Source organism: Myxocyprinus asiaticus, chromosome 45 (assembly GCF_019703515.2).
Source record: "Myxocyprinus asiaticus isolate MX2 ecotype Aquarium Trade chromosome 45, UBuf_Myxa_2, whole genome shotgun sequence".
Taxonomy (NCBI): Eukaryota; Metazoa; Chordata; class Actinopteri; order Cypriniformes; family Catostomidae; genus Myxocyprinus; species Myxocyprinus asiaticus.
In genome coordinates, this window is record NC_059388.1 from 12,767,807 (window position 1) to 12,786,520 (window position 18,714).

The window sequence follows — 18,714 nt, forward strand, 5'->3', positions numbered from 1 at the left end:
CTGTGAACTCATGAAACATATTTGTTGTTTACTGCGTACTTCCTTAAAATTCAAAGTCTCATACTCAAAGCTTTGAGCAGAGAGTTGTAGAGAAGCATATGTGCTGGACTCCTTCTGAGCCTGAAAACAAAAACACTCTTACAGATCATCATCACCATTAAAATGTAACTTTGTTATTCTAATATTTAAAATAAAATTAGGCACTCACCTTTATCTTGGTGGACAATCTGGGAGTGAAAAGGGAATTTTAGGTTACTAAAATGATGTATATTATAATGTTTCTCTATATAGAAATGAACTGCTGAAATTTATATGACATACTGTCTAATTTTGTAGAGCCCATGTCCAACAGTCAGAGCATACAAGGGGAGAATTAATCTTAATATGATCAGGGGTGGAACTGTAGCCTTTTGACATTCCAAAATCACATGATGAGCACAATAAAGATCCGCTTAAATAATTATATATCTGTGAAATACCTGAACAATTTGTCATCAGTTTGTCATTTTTTCATACAATTAAAAGTTACATTTGAATTTAGGTTGGTAAAAATTACCTGTTGACTCCTGAATGAAGTGAAACAGCTGTTTCTCATTGCCATGGGTGTTGGTGGTGACACACTGCAGAGTGGGTCTGTGTGTGAGTGAGTGATGTAGAGGGATGGAGCGCCTCACGGCTGTTCTGCTCAATCCCTCTTCATTTAGGTACGTGTTTGTAGAGTTAGTGACAGGATGTCCAGACAGATGCCACTCCAGTTTAGGAAAGGGATTCCTATCAACCTCACAGAAACACACTTCAGTTATATCAGCTCTGTTACAGCTGGACGAGAGCGAGATTTTGGGTTTATCTGAAAGTATTGAACAGAGAGAAACACAGAAGATGTGATAAGTATTATACTGATGATGATGATGATGATGATTATGTTGATGATGATGATGACAGTGTTGTGAATGAAGATGCCTTTGTACTCACACTGAACATCCAGTAAAATTGATGCGTTTTGTCTGCCATGCTGGTTTTGAGCTGTACAGTAATACCGCACAATGTTTGTAGATACACTGAAGGTGAGATTATATCCAGTCTCAAGCAGTTCAAACTGACATTTATTCTCTCTGCACCAGGTGTATTTGATCACTGCAGGGTATTCATTAGTGTTGCAGGTCAGAGTCACTGGAATGCCCTCCAACACAGATCTGGATGGAATCCCTGATATTGACGTGTCTATAGGGGCATCTGAAAAGCAGAGATTGATATAGGCATTGCTATAGGCAGAGCATGCTCCCATAAATATTAGCTGCATCCCCCTTTAGCCAATAAATAAAATAAATGTTGCAAATGAGCTCTGACAGTTGACAATTTGATATATGAGATTTCAAAGCAAAATTAACCAACAGAGATACTCTGTTTCTGATGCATCAAACAAAAACCAAAAACTGCAGAACAACATATTTGTACATTTTTGTAGCTCTTCAAGTAACACCTCAACTGCTTAATGTTGTTTCAAACCCTTATAACTGTATTTTTTCCATGGAACATAAACAATTTATATTTAACAGAATGGATAAGTCTGTTCTGTCGCTGGTCACCACTCGCTATCATTGTATGTGAAAGAATGACAATGAAAGTAAATAGTGACCAGACAGGGACAGAGCAGTTTGGACATAAATAATATGCTTAATATTTCTTTCAGCATTGCACAGAAGAAAGAGAGTCAAACAGGCATGGAAAGATATAAGGGTCAGTAAATGAAGACAGAATTTTCATGTTGACTGAACCTATTCATATTTTCATGTTTTACAGTAATGGCAAGTTTTACCACTGGCTCTGTCTCTGTCTGGTTAGAAATGTAACAGTAAGTGCTACAAAAGACACTTTGTCACGATTCACTGAACTGCCCTCCAACACAGAGTCAGAGGGAAACACAGACACTGATGTGTTTTTAGGGGCATCTGAAGACATAGACATAAAATACCTAAGAACATTATGGAAATTATACACTATTAACAGTATAATATAACAATATAGGCCTGGTTTGAATGGTAAACATTCTGGCTATTCTTAATGTTTTTAATAGATTTTGATTTAGGCTCATTTATAACCATGCTTATTGAAACATCCTTTGAACATTGAACTTTTTGTAGTTTTGATTGTCATACTTTTCAGCAGCCAGAATTATGTAAAATCGAGATATAGAGCACAGAGATGTTTTGGAGATAGCCTTGGATTTTGATTAAGCTTGGTCTCTGACTGTATGTATCAGTCAATCAGTCACACTGAGGGTAATATATTATGAATATACAGTATACACAGATCTGATACAAAGATATTTTATGGACATTTATGGATAAAGGTATTAGACTACCCATTAGTTATCCCTTTTTGAACTTGAATTTAGTACAGCTTGATATAGTTGTATGAACAGTGATGTTTAATAACAGCAGCAGTCTAACAAGCAGGACATTTTATGTTCTTCTTAGAATTAGTAATATATTTTAGGTTGATTGTTATGATTCAGTCTAAAGTTCTAGCAAATGTGGGTGAATGAGCAAGTCAAATAGGCTGTTGATACTCACACTGAACGTCCAGCAGCACTGATGAGTTCCCTATCTGTCACTCACTCGACGTTGTGTCGATGTAGTGACACTAGGGGTCACTCTTGGGAGCCCGAGACACCTCTGGTCTTTGATAAAAGGCCAATGAAAATTGGCGAGTGGTATTTGCATGTCTCTCCCCCGGACATACGGGTATAAAAGGAGCTGGTATGCAACCACTCATTCAGATTTTCTCTTTGGAGCTGAACGGTCATGCTCACTGAGCTGAATTCCCATGACTGTTCGTTCACCTCTGCTGGATCTGACGGCGCATTTCAGCGGCTTCTCCCTCCTCTGCACTGGTGCACTGCAGAGAATGCTCCTGGGCGCTTCGGCAGAAATAAAAGAGTATATTTCTCTAAAAGAGTTTATTTCTCTAAAAGAGCGGCACACACGGAACGTCTTTTTAAAGACGCGTCTTTTTAAAGATGCGTCTTTTTAAAGATGCCTTTCCTTTGTGTGTTATTCCTGGTTGTGCTCATTATCTCTCGCCTTCTGATAGGGCACTGCTCACATGGAGACAGCGTTCGTGGATGGGTCATGTACTCATTGCGAGAACATGTCCATGGCAACGATGCGGTCGCGGTTTACCTTCGTAAGAAAGCAAGCCACCCCAGAGGCTCCCTGCCTCAGTCCTTCTACCCACGGGTATGAGGCCAGCACGGCTAGCACTGGGGGCGATTTGGGGACCCCAATGGGACCGCCTTCACCGGGTATCCCCTCGCGGACCTCCCATTCCCCAGCACGTCTCATGGCGAGTTCGACCTCTTATTCGGAGCCCGTGAAAGTGATGAGCTCTTGAGCGCAGCATCAGAGAGCGGGCTCGTCCAGTCGGATGCGGAAGCCTAAGATGGGCTCCTCCCTTCGGGTGCGGTCGCCCAGTCACAGGCTGATGCGGAGATGACGACATGCTTTCCCGGGCAGCCGGGATGATTTGTTCCTGGGCTCACGGCACCACTCAAAGCCATGCCCCGCTCCCGTTCCTTTCATCCCAGAAGTGCATGAAGAGCAGACCAGGTCGTGGGAGGCACTTTTTACTGCCCGGTCCCGATCTTTCAGCTTCCCCACCCTCACTACTCTCGATGGTGGGGCGGCCAAGGGCTATTCGGCAATACCCCCAGTGGATAAAGGTGCTCGCGGTGCAGCCACCTGGTGCGGGCGCCCAAAGCTCCCGTCCAAGGCCTGTAGATTTACGTTGTCTCTGATGGCCAAGGCCTAAGATGCCACTGGACAAGCCACCTCCACCCTGCATGCCATGGCTCTCCTGCAAGTCCACCAAGCCAAGGTGCTAAAGGAACTGCACGAGGGTAGTTCCGGCCCGGGAATGCAGGAGCAGCGGTTGGCGACCAACCTCGCTCTCCGGGCAACGGAGGTCATGGCGAGGTCTCTCGGGCGGGCGATGTCCACCTTGGTGGACCAGTAGCACCACCTTTGGCTCAACCTGGTCGAGATGGGAGAGGCCGACAAGGCACAGTTCCTTGCTGCCCCCATTTCCCAAGTTGCCCAGTCCAGCGACACTGAGGACTTTGCCCAGCAGTTCTCAGTGGTGAAGCAGCAGACGGAGGTTATCCGGCACATCCTGCCCCGGCACGGCTCAAGATCCCGCACCCTGTCTGCTCGTTGCCAAGGGCGTCCCCCTGCAGTGACTGCACCGGCTCCGCCACAGCCCGCCCCTTTGGCCCGGCCCCAGCGTGGAGCCCACCACAGGAAGCAGACGCCACCCATCTCGTGGCCGCCAAGAACCCGCAAAAGGCTTCGAAGCGCCCCTGAGACGGGCGACCCAGGGACGACGAAACCCGCTGCTCTGGAGCTGGTAAGCAGACCAATACATCCCCTGGTCGAGGGCGGGAGGAGAATCTTTTTTTACCTTTGCATTTAATTGCGCTGCATGCCCAAGTGGCTGCAGTACCCAAGAGTTCAGCAAGAGCGGTTTCCTTGTTCCCTGGGTCACGCATCCAGTGTGCACGGCCATCATCACGACCACCGTCCACCACTATTTGGCAGGTTTGGCGCTCCAGCAGTGGTCTCTCCACCCCTGAGCGCCCAGCTGTGGCACAAATCCGCCCCCAATGTGACAGTCTCCACGGGTCACGAGGACAGGCCTCTTCCTCCCCCATCCCAGGCTGTTCCGGGGGTGGTCAAAAGGAGCCAGGTAAGTACTTCGATGTCCCTGAACTCAGCACGGCCACGACACGGTGTGGCACCTTGAGCTCCACCCCGCCACGAGGCCCCACCCGCCGGTACGTCTGACGAGATTGTCCCTCCGGCCAAGATGAAGAAGGGGTTTAACAGCCCCTACTTCATTGTACCAAAAAAAGGCGGTGGGTTGCGGCCAATCTTGGACCTGCGAGTATTGAACCGGGCTTTACAGAGACTCCCGTCCTAGATGTTGACGCAAAGACGCACTCTAATGAGCATCCGGCATCAAGATTGGTTCGCGGTGGTAGACCTGAATGATGCGTACTTCCACGTCTCGATTCTATCTCGACACACACCCTTCCTGCGGTTTGCATTTGAGGGTCGGGCATATCAGTACAAGGTCCTCCCTTCTGGTCTGTCCTTGTTCCCTCGCGTCTTCACGAAGGTCGCAGAGGCAGCCCTTGCCCCGCTAAGGGAAGTGGGCATTCGCATCCTCAACTATCCCGACGATTGGCTAATCCTAGCTCGCTCTCGGGATGTGTGGTGTGCACACAGGGACCTGGTGCTCTTGAACCTCAGCCGACTAGGGCTTCAGGTCAACTGGGAAAAGAGCAAGCTCCTCCCAGTTCAGAGCATCTCTTTTCTCGGTTTGGAGTTGGACTCAGTCTCGTTGACAGCACGCCTCACGAAAGAGCGCGCACAGTCGGTGCTGACCTGTTTGAAGGCGTTTAAACAGAAAACAGCAGTTCCACTGAAACTCTTTCAGAGGTGTGGAGAGAGGGTAATATCTTCTCTTACAAGATTTTGCAGTACATCTGTGAATTCATGATGCCATTGATGAAGTACAATTCCCCCTCACCTTCAGCACTCATACATCCCCAGATAAGAACTTTACCACCACCATACTTCACTGTGGGGACCATGCACTTCTCATTGTACACCTCCCCCTTGTGACGAGATACATTTTGGATGCCATTAGATCAAAAAAGATTTACTTTGGTCTCATCAGACCAAAGTATGGATTCCCAAAAGTCCTCACCTTTGTCAATAGCAGTGTTTCCACTATCGGGCCAAATGAGGGCGTGCTAGTGCATGCCAGGGCCAGTTGCGTTCCCTCTGTCCAAACAAGGCCAACCGGGATTTGAGGCGGGTTTAGTGTCAAAAGTGGTGTTTCACCAAACATGACAGGATATGTTTCCAGTGCACAAGGGTACAGGTTCGGGGGAAAAATAACTGAAAAATGCGGGCACTGTACAAATCCGTTAAAATGCACTATGGACAAAGCGGTGCCCAAAGAAATTACTTTCCATGGTTTGGGTGAACTTTCATAGATGGTGTGCTGGGAAATCTTCTCGCTGTTAGTGGAGAGACCACTCGGGACACCATGGCAGTTACAGTCAGCGAGTTGTCAACGCTAACTTATCTTGCTAGCTAACTAATGTTTACATTCGATATAAACTCGATATTCTATATAACTAGATATCATGATACCTCAGCTTGAGCTTTCCTCTTGCTTATGAAATGGGCGGGGTGTGTGACGTTGGCACTGGAGCGGCGTATTATGGGTGGGTTTTAGGGCAACGCTGTGGGGTTATTGGCCCAATGGTGGGAACACAGATCGATTTTGGTCTTGCGGATCATGGTCCAAGGCTACTGGCCCCTGCTGGCCAGTTGATAATCCTGGCCCGCACTGGCCCGTAAGTGGAAAAGCAGCTATTATGGGCCTTGGCAGAGGCTAAACGGGCCTTCTCTACCATGCATTCCACTTCTATGCAAGATGCGTCTTACTGTGTGAGATCAAACAGTCACTCCAGTTTGTCTTTCCCCAGATTTTGCCAGCTCTGAGGCACTAGCTTGGTGATTCTCCCACACTTTTCTTAGAAAAATTCGCTCATCACGAGGTGAAAGCTTACAACGACGCCCTGAAGATTTCAGGAAACTTAACACAAGTCCATACTTTTTGAAATTCTGTATCACTTTTGCTACTGTTTTCTGACTTAATTATAGTGATTGCCTAATCCTCTTGTACCCTTTTCCTCTTTTGTGCAATTTAGTAATTTTCTTTCTCAAGTCTCCTGACAATTCTCTCCCATGTGGTGCAATTATTTTCAGCATTAATTCTGACAGTGATTCAATAGCTTAAGTTACAGTTCCAGCTGTTTGAACAGACTCATCTGCTGATCAACTGCCCTTAATTAGCACCAGGAAAATTTTATAACATTTTATTTTGTTACTGTCAGGAGGGCGTATTCATTTTTGTAACATGCCTTTAATCATTTTGATAAGAAAATCATATATTCCTGTTTAGTATTAACATGTTTCACTGGTAACTGATAAACCTTTGTTTTTCCATCATGATATCATAGGAACCCAAAATATGTCTTATTTGTAAAGTGAGAATTTGTTAGGTTTTAAAAGGGGTGTGCACATTTACGCTGTGTACTGTAGATACTTTATTGATATTAAAGCATAAATAAAAATAAATGGTTTACATTTACAATGAGGTTTCAAGTACACTAAAAACTATGTTTAGATGAAGATGAGAGGAAATTTAGAGACAGTCTGTGAGAAAAAGATGAATTAGCTATTCACACATTATGAAGAACACATACAGTATAATAAATTCTTTCTGTGAATAAACATCTTTACATTTCTTCATGTTTTTCTCTTGAATAAATTAATGATTTGAAACTTTCTGTGTGATTTAAAATCACATACTACTTCGATTGTGGTCTTTGATAAAGTTAAACAAAACATGTTTGGATAAAATTATTCCCACAGCACTGATCATTCATAATAATTTAATTAAATTAAATTAAAAAATGTTTTACTTAAAATGGAAACATGATCATTCATTCCATTTGAACATTTTCTAAATGAGAAAGAAAGATTTTTAAAATCAATGAAGAATTTTGAGGGAACCGTGATGATCTAGCAGTCTTGGCAGCAATGCTTTTTTACTTGTGCATAAAGGTCAGAAAATTCACCTGACTGCTATAGTAGCTTAGTCACTTTCCTTTGATAGCACTTCGTGTGTGACTACATCTGCACTCATGACCAACTGTGGTCCTATGGGAACAGTCTTGGGATGGGTGATATTTTCATACATATGTAGTGTCTTATGATGGCTGAGAGGACACTTCTCTGATCTTTGCCTCTCTGTCTGGTTTGGTTTGATCTTTCTGGAAATCCATCAAAGTTGATGAGATGTTGCTGTTGTGCTGATGGTCAACAGCTTTTACAGAGCTCTCTGCCTTTGTGTCAGTATCTGGTTCACAAATGAGAGAGGATCCAAACAGGTTAGTGCAATTCAGGTCAGTTTATAGACAATAAACAGTGGAAGGTCTGGTGATCGGTGAACCTGAACTGGCTGGCAAGTCGAGTGGATTGCCCGGTGGGGTCTGGGTAGGGTGAGGGGCTGAGGGTAAGCAGTGAGGCCCAGGAGAGAGGCAGGTGACTCCACAGCAGAGAACAGGTGGTTGGGAAACCAGAGGAGAGGGGCCGTGACTTTGGAGGTGAAGATCCTGTAGCTGCCTGGAAGCAGTCAGAGGAGAAATTGTCTGGGAACAGACTGACAACTAAGACAAGGCAGAGAAAAACATAATTAACCTGAAAGATGTTCAGATGGCTGGAAAGCTTGTAGGAGAACACATGACGATCTGGCACAGAACTGAAAACATGAGGACAATATATAGGGGAACAAATGAGAAGGGTAACGAGGGAGACAGGTGGAAATACTGAATTGATAACAAGGCAAACAAGGGAACGGGTTAAAAAACGAGACAGGAAACTGGTGAGAGAGCACATGGAACCTGAAAACAAACAGGCACATGAGGGAACATAGAGAAAAGACAAAAGAACAATTTCACTGGCATATCACCCCAGAAACACAACAGTACCTCCCCTCCCAGGAGTGCCACAGGGTGGCCGACCTGTGACAACAGTGGAAATTGTCAATGTGGGATGGATCCAGGATGTCCCGGGCCGGGAGCCAACATCTCTCCTCCTGGTCTGTTGCCCTTCCAGTCCACCAGGTACTGGAAATCCCAGCCCCTCCTTCTGACATCCAACAGTCGCCGGACACTATATAGGTCCCATCAGCTAGCCGGGGTGGGAGAGATAGGAGGACGGGCAGTCAGACTGACACAGGGATGAACAGCAGACCCTCTGGACACTCCTCCAGGGCGGTGACCGTCCTAACCACTCTCCTGACCCGAGCCTCGATCTCCCACGACACTGCCGCCACCACCATCTCTGGAGGGATGAGCACAAGGCACAAGGGTGAGTCAAATTATCATGAGGGGATTGTTGTGATAGGGCTGCTCCAACTCCCACCTCCAACGCATCTACCTCCACCACAAAGTGACAAGCCGGGTCAGAAAAAATAAGAACAAGGTTTTAAGGTTATCAAATGCTGCTTGAGCCAGCAGCGACCACTGAAACTGAGTTCTGGTGGAGGTAAGATCAGTCAGAGGTGCAGCAACTTGGCTGTTATTCTTAATAAAACATCTATAAAAGTTGGAAATCCCCAGGAAACTCTGCAGTGACTTGCGAGAGTCTGGGGTTGGCCAACTGGATACAGCCCTCACCTTATCAGGATCCACTTGAATTCCCTTAGTGGAGACAAAAAACTCCAAGAACGGAACCGACCGTGCATGGAACTGACACTTCTCCAAGAGTTGGTTCTCAAGCAGCCTCTGGAGGACCTGGCGGATGTGCTGTGTGTGTTCTTGGAGAGACTGGGAGAAGATCAGTATGTCATCCAGATACACAAAGACAAAGTAATTTACCATATCTCTCAACACGTCATTCACAAGAGCTTGGAAGATGGCCGGGGCATTAGTCAATCCAAAGGGCATAACCAGGTACTCAAAGTGTCCTGTGGGTATATTAAACTTCCACTCATCCCTCTCCCTTATGCATACCAAGTGGTAAGCGTTGCGCAGGTCCAATTTCGTGAAGATGGCCACTCCCTGCAACAGCTCAAAGGCTGTAGACATGAGTGGTAGGGGATACCTGTTTTTGATGGTCATGTTGTTCAGCCCTTGATAGTCAATGCAGTGCCGAAGCGAACCATCCTTCTTCTCCACGTAGAAGAAACCTGCACCCACTGACGATGAGGAGGGGTGAATGAGTCCGGCTACCTGAAACTCCTCAATTTATTTCTCCATGACCTCTCATTCCAAGTCCGACAAGGAATAAAGCTGGCTCGGTGTGGAGAAGCACCAGGCAGCAGATATATGGCACAATCATAGGGGCGATGCGGAGGAAGAGACGCAGTCAGAGACGGACTGAACACCCCTCGCAGGTCATGGTTAACTGCTGGAACACCAGAAAGATCTGCAGGATTGACTTGAAAAACAGGAGAAGTGGAGACAGGAGATGGTGACGAACCAAGACAATTTTCAAAGCAAGAAGGGCTCCAAGAATAAATGGAACCCTCCGCCCAAGAAATATGAGGATTGTGCTTTACTAATCAGGGATTCCCCAAAATGATAGGGGTAGATAGGAAACTGATTAGGTAAAGCACAATTTTCTCTACATGATTGCCAGAAACCAAAAGACTCACCAGGATGGAGGCTTGGGTAACTCTCTTCAGGGGTTGGCCACTCAGACCGCTAGCATCCAGAGAAAAATCCAGATCTGTTACTGGAAGACCCAAATGTCTGGCCAATGAAGAGTCAATGAAGTTACCCTCAGCCCCTGAGTCGATGTAGACTAAGCAGGGGTGTTGAAGATTATCACAATGCAGTATGGCATGGAGTGCGTGAAGGGGTCGGATCCACAGAAGTCACACTCACCAGAACACCCCTTACTACTGGTGAGCAGCGCCTTTATGGGCAGGTGTTGACAAAATGACCAGAACCTCCACAATACGGTCCCAGAGTAAGATGTCGCTGACTCTCCTCCTTTGCCAACCGAGTCCAGCCGGCCTCCATGGGTTCAAAGTCAGAAGGTAGGTCAGGAAAGGCAGAGGCAGAGCCAGAACATTGGGGTCCTGCCCAAGCACCAAAGGGCCGAGAAGCACGATGGCACTGGCATAGTGCTTGCTTGTTGTCCACCCTTATAGCAAGGCTGACCAGGTCTTCAAAGTGTGGTGGTAGATCCAAGGCATAGATTTCATCAAGGATGTGGTCGGTGAGCCCATACAGGAAGGCATCCCACAATGCACCCTTGTTCCAATCCCCAGAAGCCGCTAAGTCCAATTGCGAAAATCCGATTGCGAAGTCCGAGACAGAATGCTCCCCCTGTTTGATGTCATACAGCTGGCAAGTGGCCTCCATGCCCCGGAGAGAACAGTCTAAGATCTTCTTCATATTAGCTGAAAATGAAGTAAAACTGGAACAGAAGGAGGCCTGAGCATCCCACACTGCAGTTCCCCACTCATGGGCCCATCCAGTCAGCAGGGTGATGACATAGGCCACCTTGGAAGCCTCAGAGGGGAATGCAGAGTGCTGGAGGGATAAAACCTGAGAACACTGGGATAGAAATGATCAGCAGGATAATGGCTCACCATTATAGGGCTCAGGAGGATTGAGGCAAGGTTCAGACTGCGGCAGGGCAGGCCGGTCATCAGGAGGAGCAGAGGGAGCGGCTGGAGAAGCAGGCTCATGGGTGCTCCGCAGCTGTTGAAGCTGTTATGTAAGCTCCGTGAGACGGGCTGCCATGGCCTCCAAAGCCCCGTTGGAGGCATTCAGCTGTTCCGCATGACAGCAATGAAGGGCGCCCAGCTGGGTGACCAACAGCAGCTCCAATCAGGAAGATTAAAAGATTGTCATCTAGCAAGCAATACATTAAAAATGTAATGAAAATGTAGAAATAATTAAGTAAATAATTATGTGGGGAACCACAAATGTCGATGAGAAATAATGTATTTAATGTACAGTATATTAATCTAATGCATTATAAAATATCCTCTTTTTGTTTTTGTTTTTAGGAGTTCTATAACGTGCACTATGTTTCATTAGGTTTTGTTCGGTAACCAAAAACACTTTTCAGAATAGAAAAATGCTCTTTTCACATCCTGACAGCTTCTCACTTACTGCTGAAGTGTGTCACTTAAGAAAATTATAATAATTTTTTATATGGGAGATTCAGATTTACCTTTCTTCTGAGGCTGAGAAAAGAGATTCAGTTGAAATTCTTTGCTGTCATTGCCATGAGTGTTGGTGGTGGATCACTGCAGAGTGGATGTGTGTGTAACTGAGTGACGTAGAGTGATGGAGCTTCTCAAGACTGTTCTGCTCAACCACTCTTCACTGATCAACGTGTTTATAGAGTTAATTACAAGACGTCCAGATAGACGCCACTCCAGTTTAGGAAAGGGATTCCCATCAACCTCATATAAACACACATCAGTGACATTAGCTCTGTTACAGCTGGATGAGAGAAAGATTTTGTGTGCATCTGAAAAAAGGGTTAGAGAGAGAATGATATGATTTTAGGGTGTCTTGTGGAGAAAAGAACTAATGACACCACAACATTATCAATAATGATAATGATGATTCCATAAGATCATGACTGAAACTAGCTAAATCAATTTAAAGATCCTACATGTAACATGTAATGTGAGGTTGTGTGCTGTTTTGTTGTTGTCCTGTAGCTGGTAGGTGATAGTGCAGGTGAAAGTGACTGTATGTTGAAGGTGAGTAGCAGTGAAGTTGAGATAAGAGATTAGTTCAGTTTGACTCTGCTGTTCCTGTAGTCTGTGAGTGGAGCTCCATGTGAGAGTTGCTGGAGGAGAGGAGCAGAGAGTCTCAGCAGAGCAGTACAGACTCACTGAGCTCCCCTTCAACACCTCCTGATGACTCTGCACATCCATCTGTTCACATACAACTTCACTGTGGGTTTATGAGGAGACTCTGAAACATACAGAGATATGGGATTATATATGAAAGACATTCAACAAAAAAAAAAAAATTGAAACATGATAGAGTTTAAAGATTAGATGGCATGATAGCATGCTGTTTTGTGATTTTCTAAATAGTAAAAGTGCAAATATCTTCTGATCTGCCATCATTTGTAAAATATTTAATTTCAGATATACTGTAATAAGTAAATATATCATCTGGAAAAATGGTGGGAACATCATTTTTGCCCATTGAAAACCTAATCAAGACAACTACATCAAAAATACACCTCTCAACATTTAAACAGGTATGCGTGTGGAAATTTGTAGAAATGTGTAGAAATCATACAATACATACAAGTGTGTACTTAGAAAAAAAGACAGATAGATAGACAGGCAGACATATTGGATGGATGGATGGATGGATGGATGGTCAGACAGACAGATGGATGGATGGATATATGAATGAAAAAATTAATGTAGGATGGATCAACTGATGATGATAGATACATAGATAGATAGATAGACAGATAGATAGATAACTTGTTCCATCCTCTTGTAGTTCAATCTATTTACGTAAATAAACCAAACATGTAGTTTAGACATATTCATTTGGTTATGTTTTAATTGTAATGAGAGCAAAATGGCAAAATCTGATGAAGGATTTCATAAAGGTAGAGTTTCTGACCTTCCTCAGAGCAGAGTTTAATATCTCCTGTTTAGATCACCAGTTCTCAGCTGTACCACCTGCTGATGATTTGACACTGAGCAAAACGGTGCTGTGTGAAGAGAATCAGTAACACAATATACAGACTAGCATCAAATTCCTTTATCATCATGTCTGTCCAGGACTTCCTCTGGTATAAGCATAAATAGAGATTCTATTCACAGGCAAAAGCTAATAAAGATGCATGCAGATTTATGCTGTGGTTACAATGTGCAGCAAATCCAGCAGTGATCATCTACCTGGTAGAGAGAGAATGAAGAACAGTTGAAGCACCTGACTGGACAGACTGAAGAAACTCTCATCTTCAATATCATCTCAACACACAGCGGCTGGTATCACTGTAGAGCTCAGAACAAACATGGCACTCAAAACTCATCAGTGTTTCTCAATATTCTGAATGCAAATTTACAGTATTTTTGACTTGCTTGTTCCCTATCTGTCACTCACTCGATGTTGTGTTGATGTAGTTACACTAGGGGTCGCCCTTGGGAGCCCCAAACACCTCTGATGTTTGAGAAAAGGCCAATGAAAATTGGCTTGCATGCCACTCCCCCGGACATACGGGTATAAAAGGAGCTGGTGTGCAACCACTCATTCAGATTTTTTCTTCGAGCTGAGCAGTGTTGATGTATTCCACTGCCAATCCATTCGCCTCTGTAGAAAGCAAGCGATCTCCGCGGCTGTTGGATTTCATGGCGCATCACAGCGGTTTCTCCCCCTCTCGCACAGATAAGTGCGGAGAACGTCCCATGCATGAAGAACTCACAAAGTCGTGGCGGGCACCTTTCACTGCCCGGACCGGGCTTTCGAGTTCTGCTGCTCTCACCACTCTCGGTGCACTTGTGCCTGCAGAGCACCACCACCTGGGCTCCCATCCAAGGCCTGTAAGATTACATCGTCTCTGATGGCAAAGGCTTACAGTGCCTTTACAGTACCGCCTCTGCTCTGCATGCCATGGCCCTCCTGCAGGTCCACCAGGCCAAGGCATTGAAAGAGCTGAACGAGGGTGGTCCTGACCCGGAAGTAATTCAGGAGCTGCGCTCGGCGACCGACCTCACCCTACAGGCGACGAAGGTCACAGCGCGGGCTCTTGGGCAGGCGATGTCCACGTTGGTGGTCCAGGGGCGCCACCTTTGGCTCAGCCTGGTTGAGATGAGGGATGCCGACAAGGTTCGCTTCCTTGATGCCCCCATTTCCCAGGCTGGCCTTTTCGGCGACACCGAAGACTTTGCGCAGCAGTTTTCAAACGATAAAGCAGCAAACCGAGGCCATTCAGCTCATCTTGCCCCGGCATGGTACAAGATCACGCACCCTGTCTGCCCATTGCCATGGCGATCCTCCTGCGGCGGCAACATCGGCTCCACTGCAGCCTGAGCCAACAGCTCGGCCCTGGCGTACAGCTCCCCGCAGGAAGTTGATGCCCCCCGTCTCACGGTCCGTGACCAAGAACCCCAGGAAGGCTTCTAAGCGCCCCTGAGATGGATGACCCAGAGGTGAGGAGACTTGCGCCACATCCCCCAGTGGAGGGCCGGAGGAAGAATCCTTGGTTCCCTTTTTTGAGTTCGCCACACGCCCGAAGGGCAGTTGTGGTTATGACAGCCTCATACCGAGCATTCATGGCCAGGGCATTGCAGGTGTGGATTTCCCACCTCCACACACCCGGCCGTGATGCACATACACCTACGCACAGGCGGTTGTGGCTGGAAACGAGGACGCTCAGCCTCCTCTCCCATCGCTGACCAGTCCTACGTTGGGTATGCAGAGGAGGCTCCACCCCCAGGTGGTCCGGCTGATTTGGAGTCGATTTGGCGAGGCACAGGTAGACCTGTTTGTCTCCTGGGAATCCTCCCATTTGTGGTATTCCCTGACTGAGGCCCTCCTCGGCTTGAGTTTCTCCCAGTGAGTCTATATGCACAGACATTGTGCAAGGTCAGGGAGAACGAGGAACAGGTCCTGTTGGTAGCGCCCTACTGGCCCACCCAGGCTTGGTTCTCGGAACTCATGCTCCTCGCGACAGCCCCTCCCTGGAAAATTCCCCTGAGGAAGGACCTTCTTTCTCAGGGACGAGGCACAATCAGGCACCCACGACCAGACCTCTGGAACCTCCACGTCTGGCCCTTGGATGGGACGTGGAAGATCTGAGTGGCCTACCACCCATGGTGGTAGACACTATCACTCAGGCCAGGGTCCCCTCTACCAGGCGACTGTACGCCTTGAAGTGGCATCTGTTCACGAATTGGTGTTCTTCCTGAGGCAAAGACCCACAGAGTTGGTGCTTTCCTTCCTGCAGGAGAGGTTGGAAGGGTGGCTGTCCCCCTCCACCTTGAAGGTGTATGTAGCCGCTATGCAGCACACCACGATGCAGTGGATGGTAAGTATTTAGGGAAGCACGACCTGTTCATCAGGTTCCTTAGAGGTGCAAGGAGGTTGAATCCTCCCAGGCCGCACCTCGTTCCCTCATGGGACCTCTCTTTGGTCCTGCTGGGCCTACAGAAAGCCCCTTTTGAGCCCTTAGAGTCAGTTGAGCTGAAAGCCCTCTCCTTGAAGACGGCCCTCCTGACTGTGCTCACCTCCATCAAGAGGGTTGGGGACCTGCATGCATACAGTGATATGTGCCTATCGTTCAGCCCAGCATACTCTCACGTGATCCTGAGACCCTGGCCAGGCTATGTGCCCAAGGTTCCCATTACCCCTTTTAAAGATCAGGTGGTGAACCTGCAAGCGCTGCCCCGGGAGGAGGAAGACCCAGCCTTGTCGTTGCTGTGTCTGGTACGCGCTTTGTGTATCTATTTGGACCGCACAGAGAGCTTTAGATGCTCCAAGCAGCTCTTTGTCTGTTTAGGGGGACAGCAGAAGGGGAACGCTCTCTCCAAACAGAGGATTGCCCACTGGATTATGGATGCCATCGCGATGGCATACCAGGCCCAGGGTGCACTGTCCCCTTTGGGACTACGAGTGCACTCTACCAGGAGCGTAGCTTCCTCCTGGGCCTTGGCCAACAGTGCCTCTCTAACAGACATCTGTAGGGCAGCAGGCTGGGCAACACCCAGTACCTTCGTGAGATTTTATAATCTTCGGGTTGAGCCAGTTTATTCCCGTGTGTTGGTAGGTACAAACAGGTAAGGATGTAGGCAGCTGGCCGGGTGTACCATTGGCACACAAGTGCCTTTCCCCTTCTGAGGGGAAGACGTGTGCTCTTTCATCCACGTGAGTTCCCGGGATCGATGAACCCTGGATTCCTCCCTCAGCACCTGCGGCAAGCAAATTCAGGGGAGGAATTCAATGCCAGGCCCAGTACTTGTGTCAGTATGCCCTGTTCAGGTCATCCCCTGTACTGGGATAGGTGCTCCATATGCATTGGTTCCCTGTCGGTAACCCCATATGACGTAATCTTCCATGGTACGGTCTCCCTAATGGTAGACCCTTGTCTCCCCTTGGGCAGAGTCCCCTCTTCCACTGGTTGCCATGTTTGTAGAGCTCCATCCCCTCCGGGTAGGACCTGCCACGGGGACTTTCTCCACATGCGATACTGCCGATAAAGAAGCGGTAAGCCCATGAGACGTATTTCCTCACAATTACCTCCCCTTCGAGCAGGGTGTGGTCTCCGCGACACGGACCTACCCCGACATGAATACGTTTTGGCCCCAGCTGGAATCAAGTGAGTTCTTTCTCCGGGAGAAGAAAGAAGAGAAAAGGCTGAACCAGCTGGTGCGGCCTGTTCTCATTGTGGGCACGTCTGACCCCCTATGCTTTCGGGGGGCGAGGGTCCATACAATGTGAACGGGGCATTGGGAAGTTTACGATGGGGCCGGTGCACTTCTTACTTGGCACGCAGTGGCCTGCCTGCACCTGCACCGCCAATCCATGTAACACAGTTCAGCTGATTATGGTGTTTCATATAGGGACCCCTAGTATCACTACATCGACACAACGTCGAGTGAGTGACATATAGGGAACGTCTAGGTTACTGTTGTAACCCCCATTCCCTGATGGAAGGAACGAGATGTTGTGTCCCTCCTGCTACGACACTGAACTACCCGCTGTGATCGCCGGGACTCTGTCTCGGCTCCTCAGCATAAACCTGAATGAGTGGTTGCACACCAGCTCCTTTTATACCCGTATGTCCGGTGGAGTGGCATGCAAATTCCATTCGCCAGTTTTCATTGGCCTTTTCTTAAACATCAGAGGTGTTTGGGGCTCCCAAGGGCGACCCCTAGTGTCACTACATCGACACAATATCTTGTTCCCTCCATCAGGGAACGGGGGTTACAACAGTAACCTAGACATTTGCTTTATTCGCATAACATCTTACAGCCAAGAATATTTTGAAATGAATTGATCTCTCACACTATATTTACTGTATGTATGGGATCAAAATCCCTTCAAAAGTATTGCGGAAATAATAAGCATGAATCAAAATAATAAGAGTGAATCAAAAAATAATAAGCGCAGATAAAAAAAATAATAAGCGCAAAAATAAATAAAAAGCGCAGATCAAAATAATAAGCGCAGATCAAAAAATAACAAGCATGAATCAAAAGTATATAAACAGATTTCAAATATGCTGCAAAAAAAAAAATGTAAAGCAAAGTCATCAGAATTGCAAACAAAATCATGTTTTCCTTGGTTATATTACAGGTTTTTTTTTTTTTTGTGCTCTCTGACAATTTGTTTTGTACGCTTACGCTGTATTTTTCTTTGCTTTTGTTTCCAAGTTCTGTGCTTGGTTTTCCAAAACTTGTGAGTAGAGTTTCATGTAAATCAGGGGGCATTTTGTGTCCCTATTGGTCCACTAGTTCTTGATCGACAGCTCCTCCTCTAGCCAATCATTCGAAGAGGGGAGATGACGTCACTCCAATGCAACTCAGACGGCTGTTGCTCAATATTATATTATTTGTGGTTGATAGATACACTGCTTGTGTCTCTTTTCAGTTTCCTTTACGACTCAGTACACTTGACTTTGCATAGTTACGCATATGGGGAGTGCCTTCACGACCTAGTTGAAACCTCTCTATAATAACGGCAATATTCTAATATTGGCTATGGTTTTTGAGCCCCTCCTGTTTTGCCGCAAAACTGTCTGCTATAAAAACAGGTGCACAAACACAAACACAGCGATCATCTCTTGTCTAGAAGCCCTCTACCTTCGGCGTCAATATACACAAGTCAGCGGGCGGAATCTTCGAGGTAAAAACTTTCCGTTCCCCTGCAGTGGAACACTGAACATCGAGGTGAGGCGGTGAACATCACACCGCTTCGCCGATTGATGCTTCGCTGGTGAACGGGCCTCAGCATCCTGATTCTCCGTAGCGCTTTGGCAGGGTTTGTGTATCCTTACAAAGCAATTGTATATGGTGTATTGTATACTGTGTGATATAAATATAAATATATATTAATTTATATATTTA

The 18,714-nt window shown here is 46.6% G+C and overlaps 1 protein-coding gene and 1 long non-coding RNA gene across 5 annotated transcripts in view; both read right to left on the reverse strand.

Moving 5' to 3' along the window:
- LOC127434920 (uncharacterized) overlaps positions 1-18,714 on the reverse strand; it is a 75,842-nt gene that overhangs the window by 31,082 nt on the left and 26,046 nt on the right. Inside the window, exons 12-27 of the mRNA XM_051687978.1 lie at positions 14,618-14,779; positions 13,324-13,436; positions 12,285-12,571; positions 12,019-12,137; positions 10,597-11,185; positions 10,300-10,448; positions 9,268-9,874; positions 8,876-8,984; positions 8,630-8,662; positions 8,490-8,542; positions 8,092-8,308; positions 1,881-1,972; positions 973-1,233; positions 557-847; positions 328-479; positions 33-120 (exon numbers count right to left, since the gene is read on the reverse strand). Coding sequence (XP_051543938.1) covers positions 33-120; positions 328-479; positions 557-847; positions 973-1,233; positions 1,881-1,972; positions 8,092-8,308; positions 8,490-8,542; positions 8,630-8,662; positions 8,876-8,984; positions 9,268-9,874; positions 10,300-10,448; positions 10,597-11,185; positions 12,019-12,137; positions 12,285-12,571; positions 13,324-13,436; positions 14,618-14,779 — 3,322 coding nt within the window. The remainder of the gene's footprint in view (positions 1-32; positions 121-327; positions 480-556; positions 848-972; positions 1,234-1,880; positions 1,973-8,091; positions 8,309-8,489; positions 8,543-8,629; positions 8,663-8,875; positions 8,985-9,267; positions 9,875-10,299; positions 10,449-10,596; positions 11,186-12,018; positions 12,138-12,284; positions 12,572-13,323; positions 13,437-14,617; positions 14,780-18,714) is intronic.
- LOC127435440 (uncharacterized) lies at positions 7,166-17,263 on the reverse strand. 4 transcript variants are annotated; one of them, XR_007896199.1, is made up of 9 exons: positions 13,546-17,263; positions 13,268-13,358; positions 12,285-12,592; positions 11,835-12,137; positions 10,300-11,509; positions 9,320-10,082; positions 8,630-8,984; positions 8,092-8,264; positions 7,166-7,998 (listed from the first exon to the last, which is right to left on the reverse strand). It is a non-coding gene; the product is annotated as an uncharacterized LOC127435440 (long non-coding RNA). The 4 variants fall into 4 exon arrangements; XR_007896201.1 differs by having other exon boundaries at positions 8,092-8,308; XR_007896198.1 differs by having other exon boundaries at positions 8,092-8,984.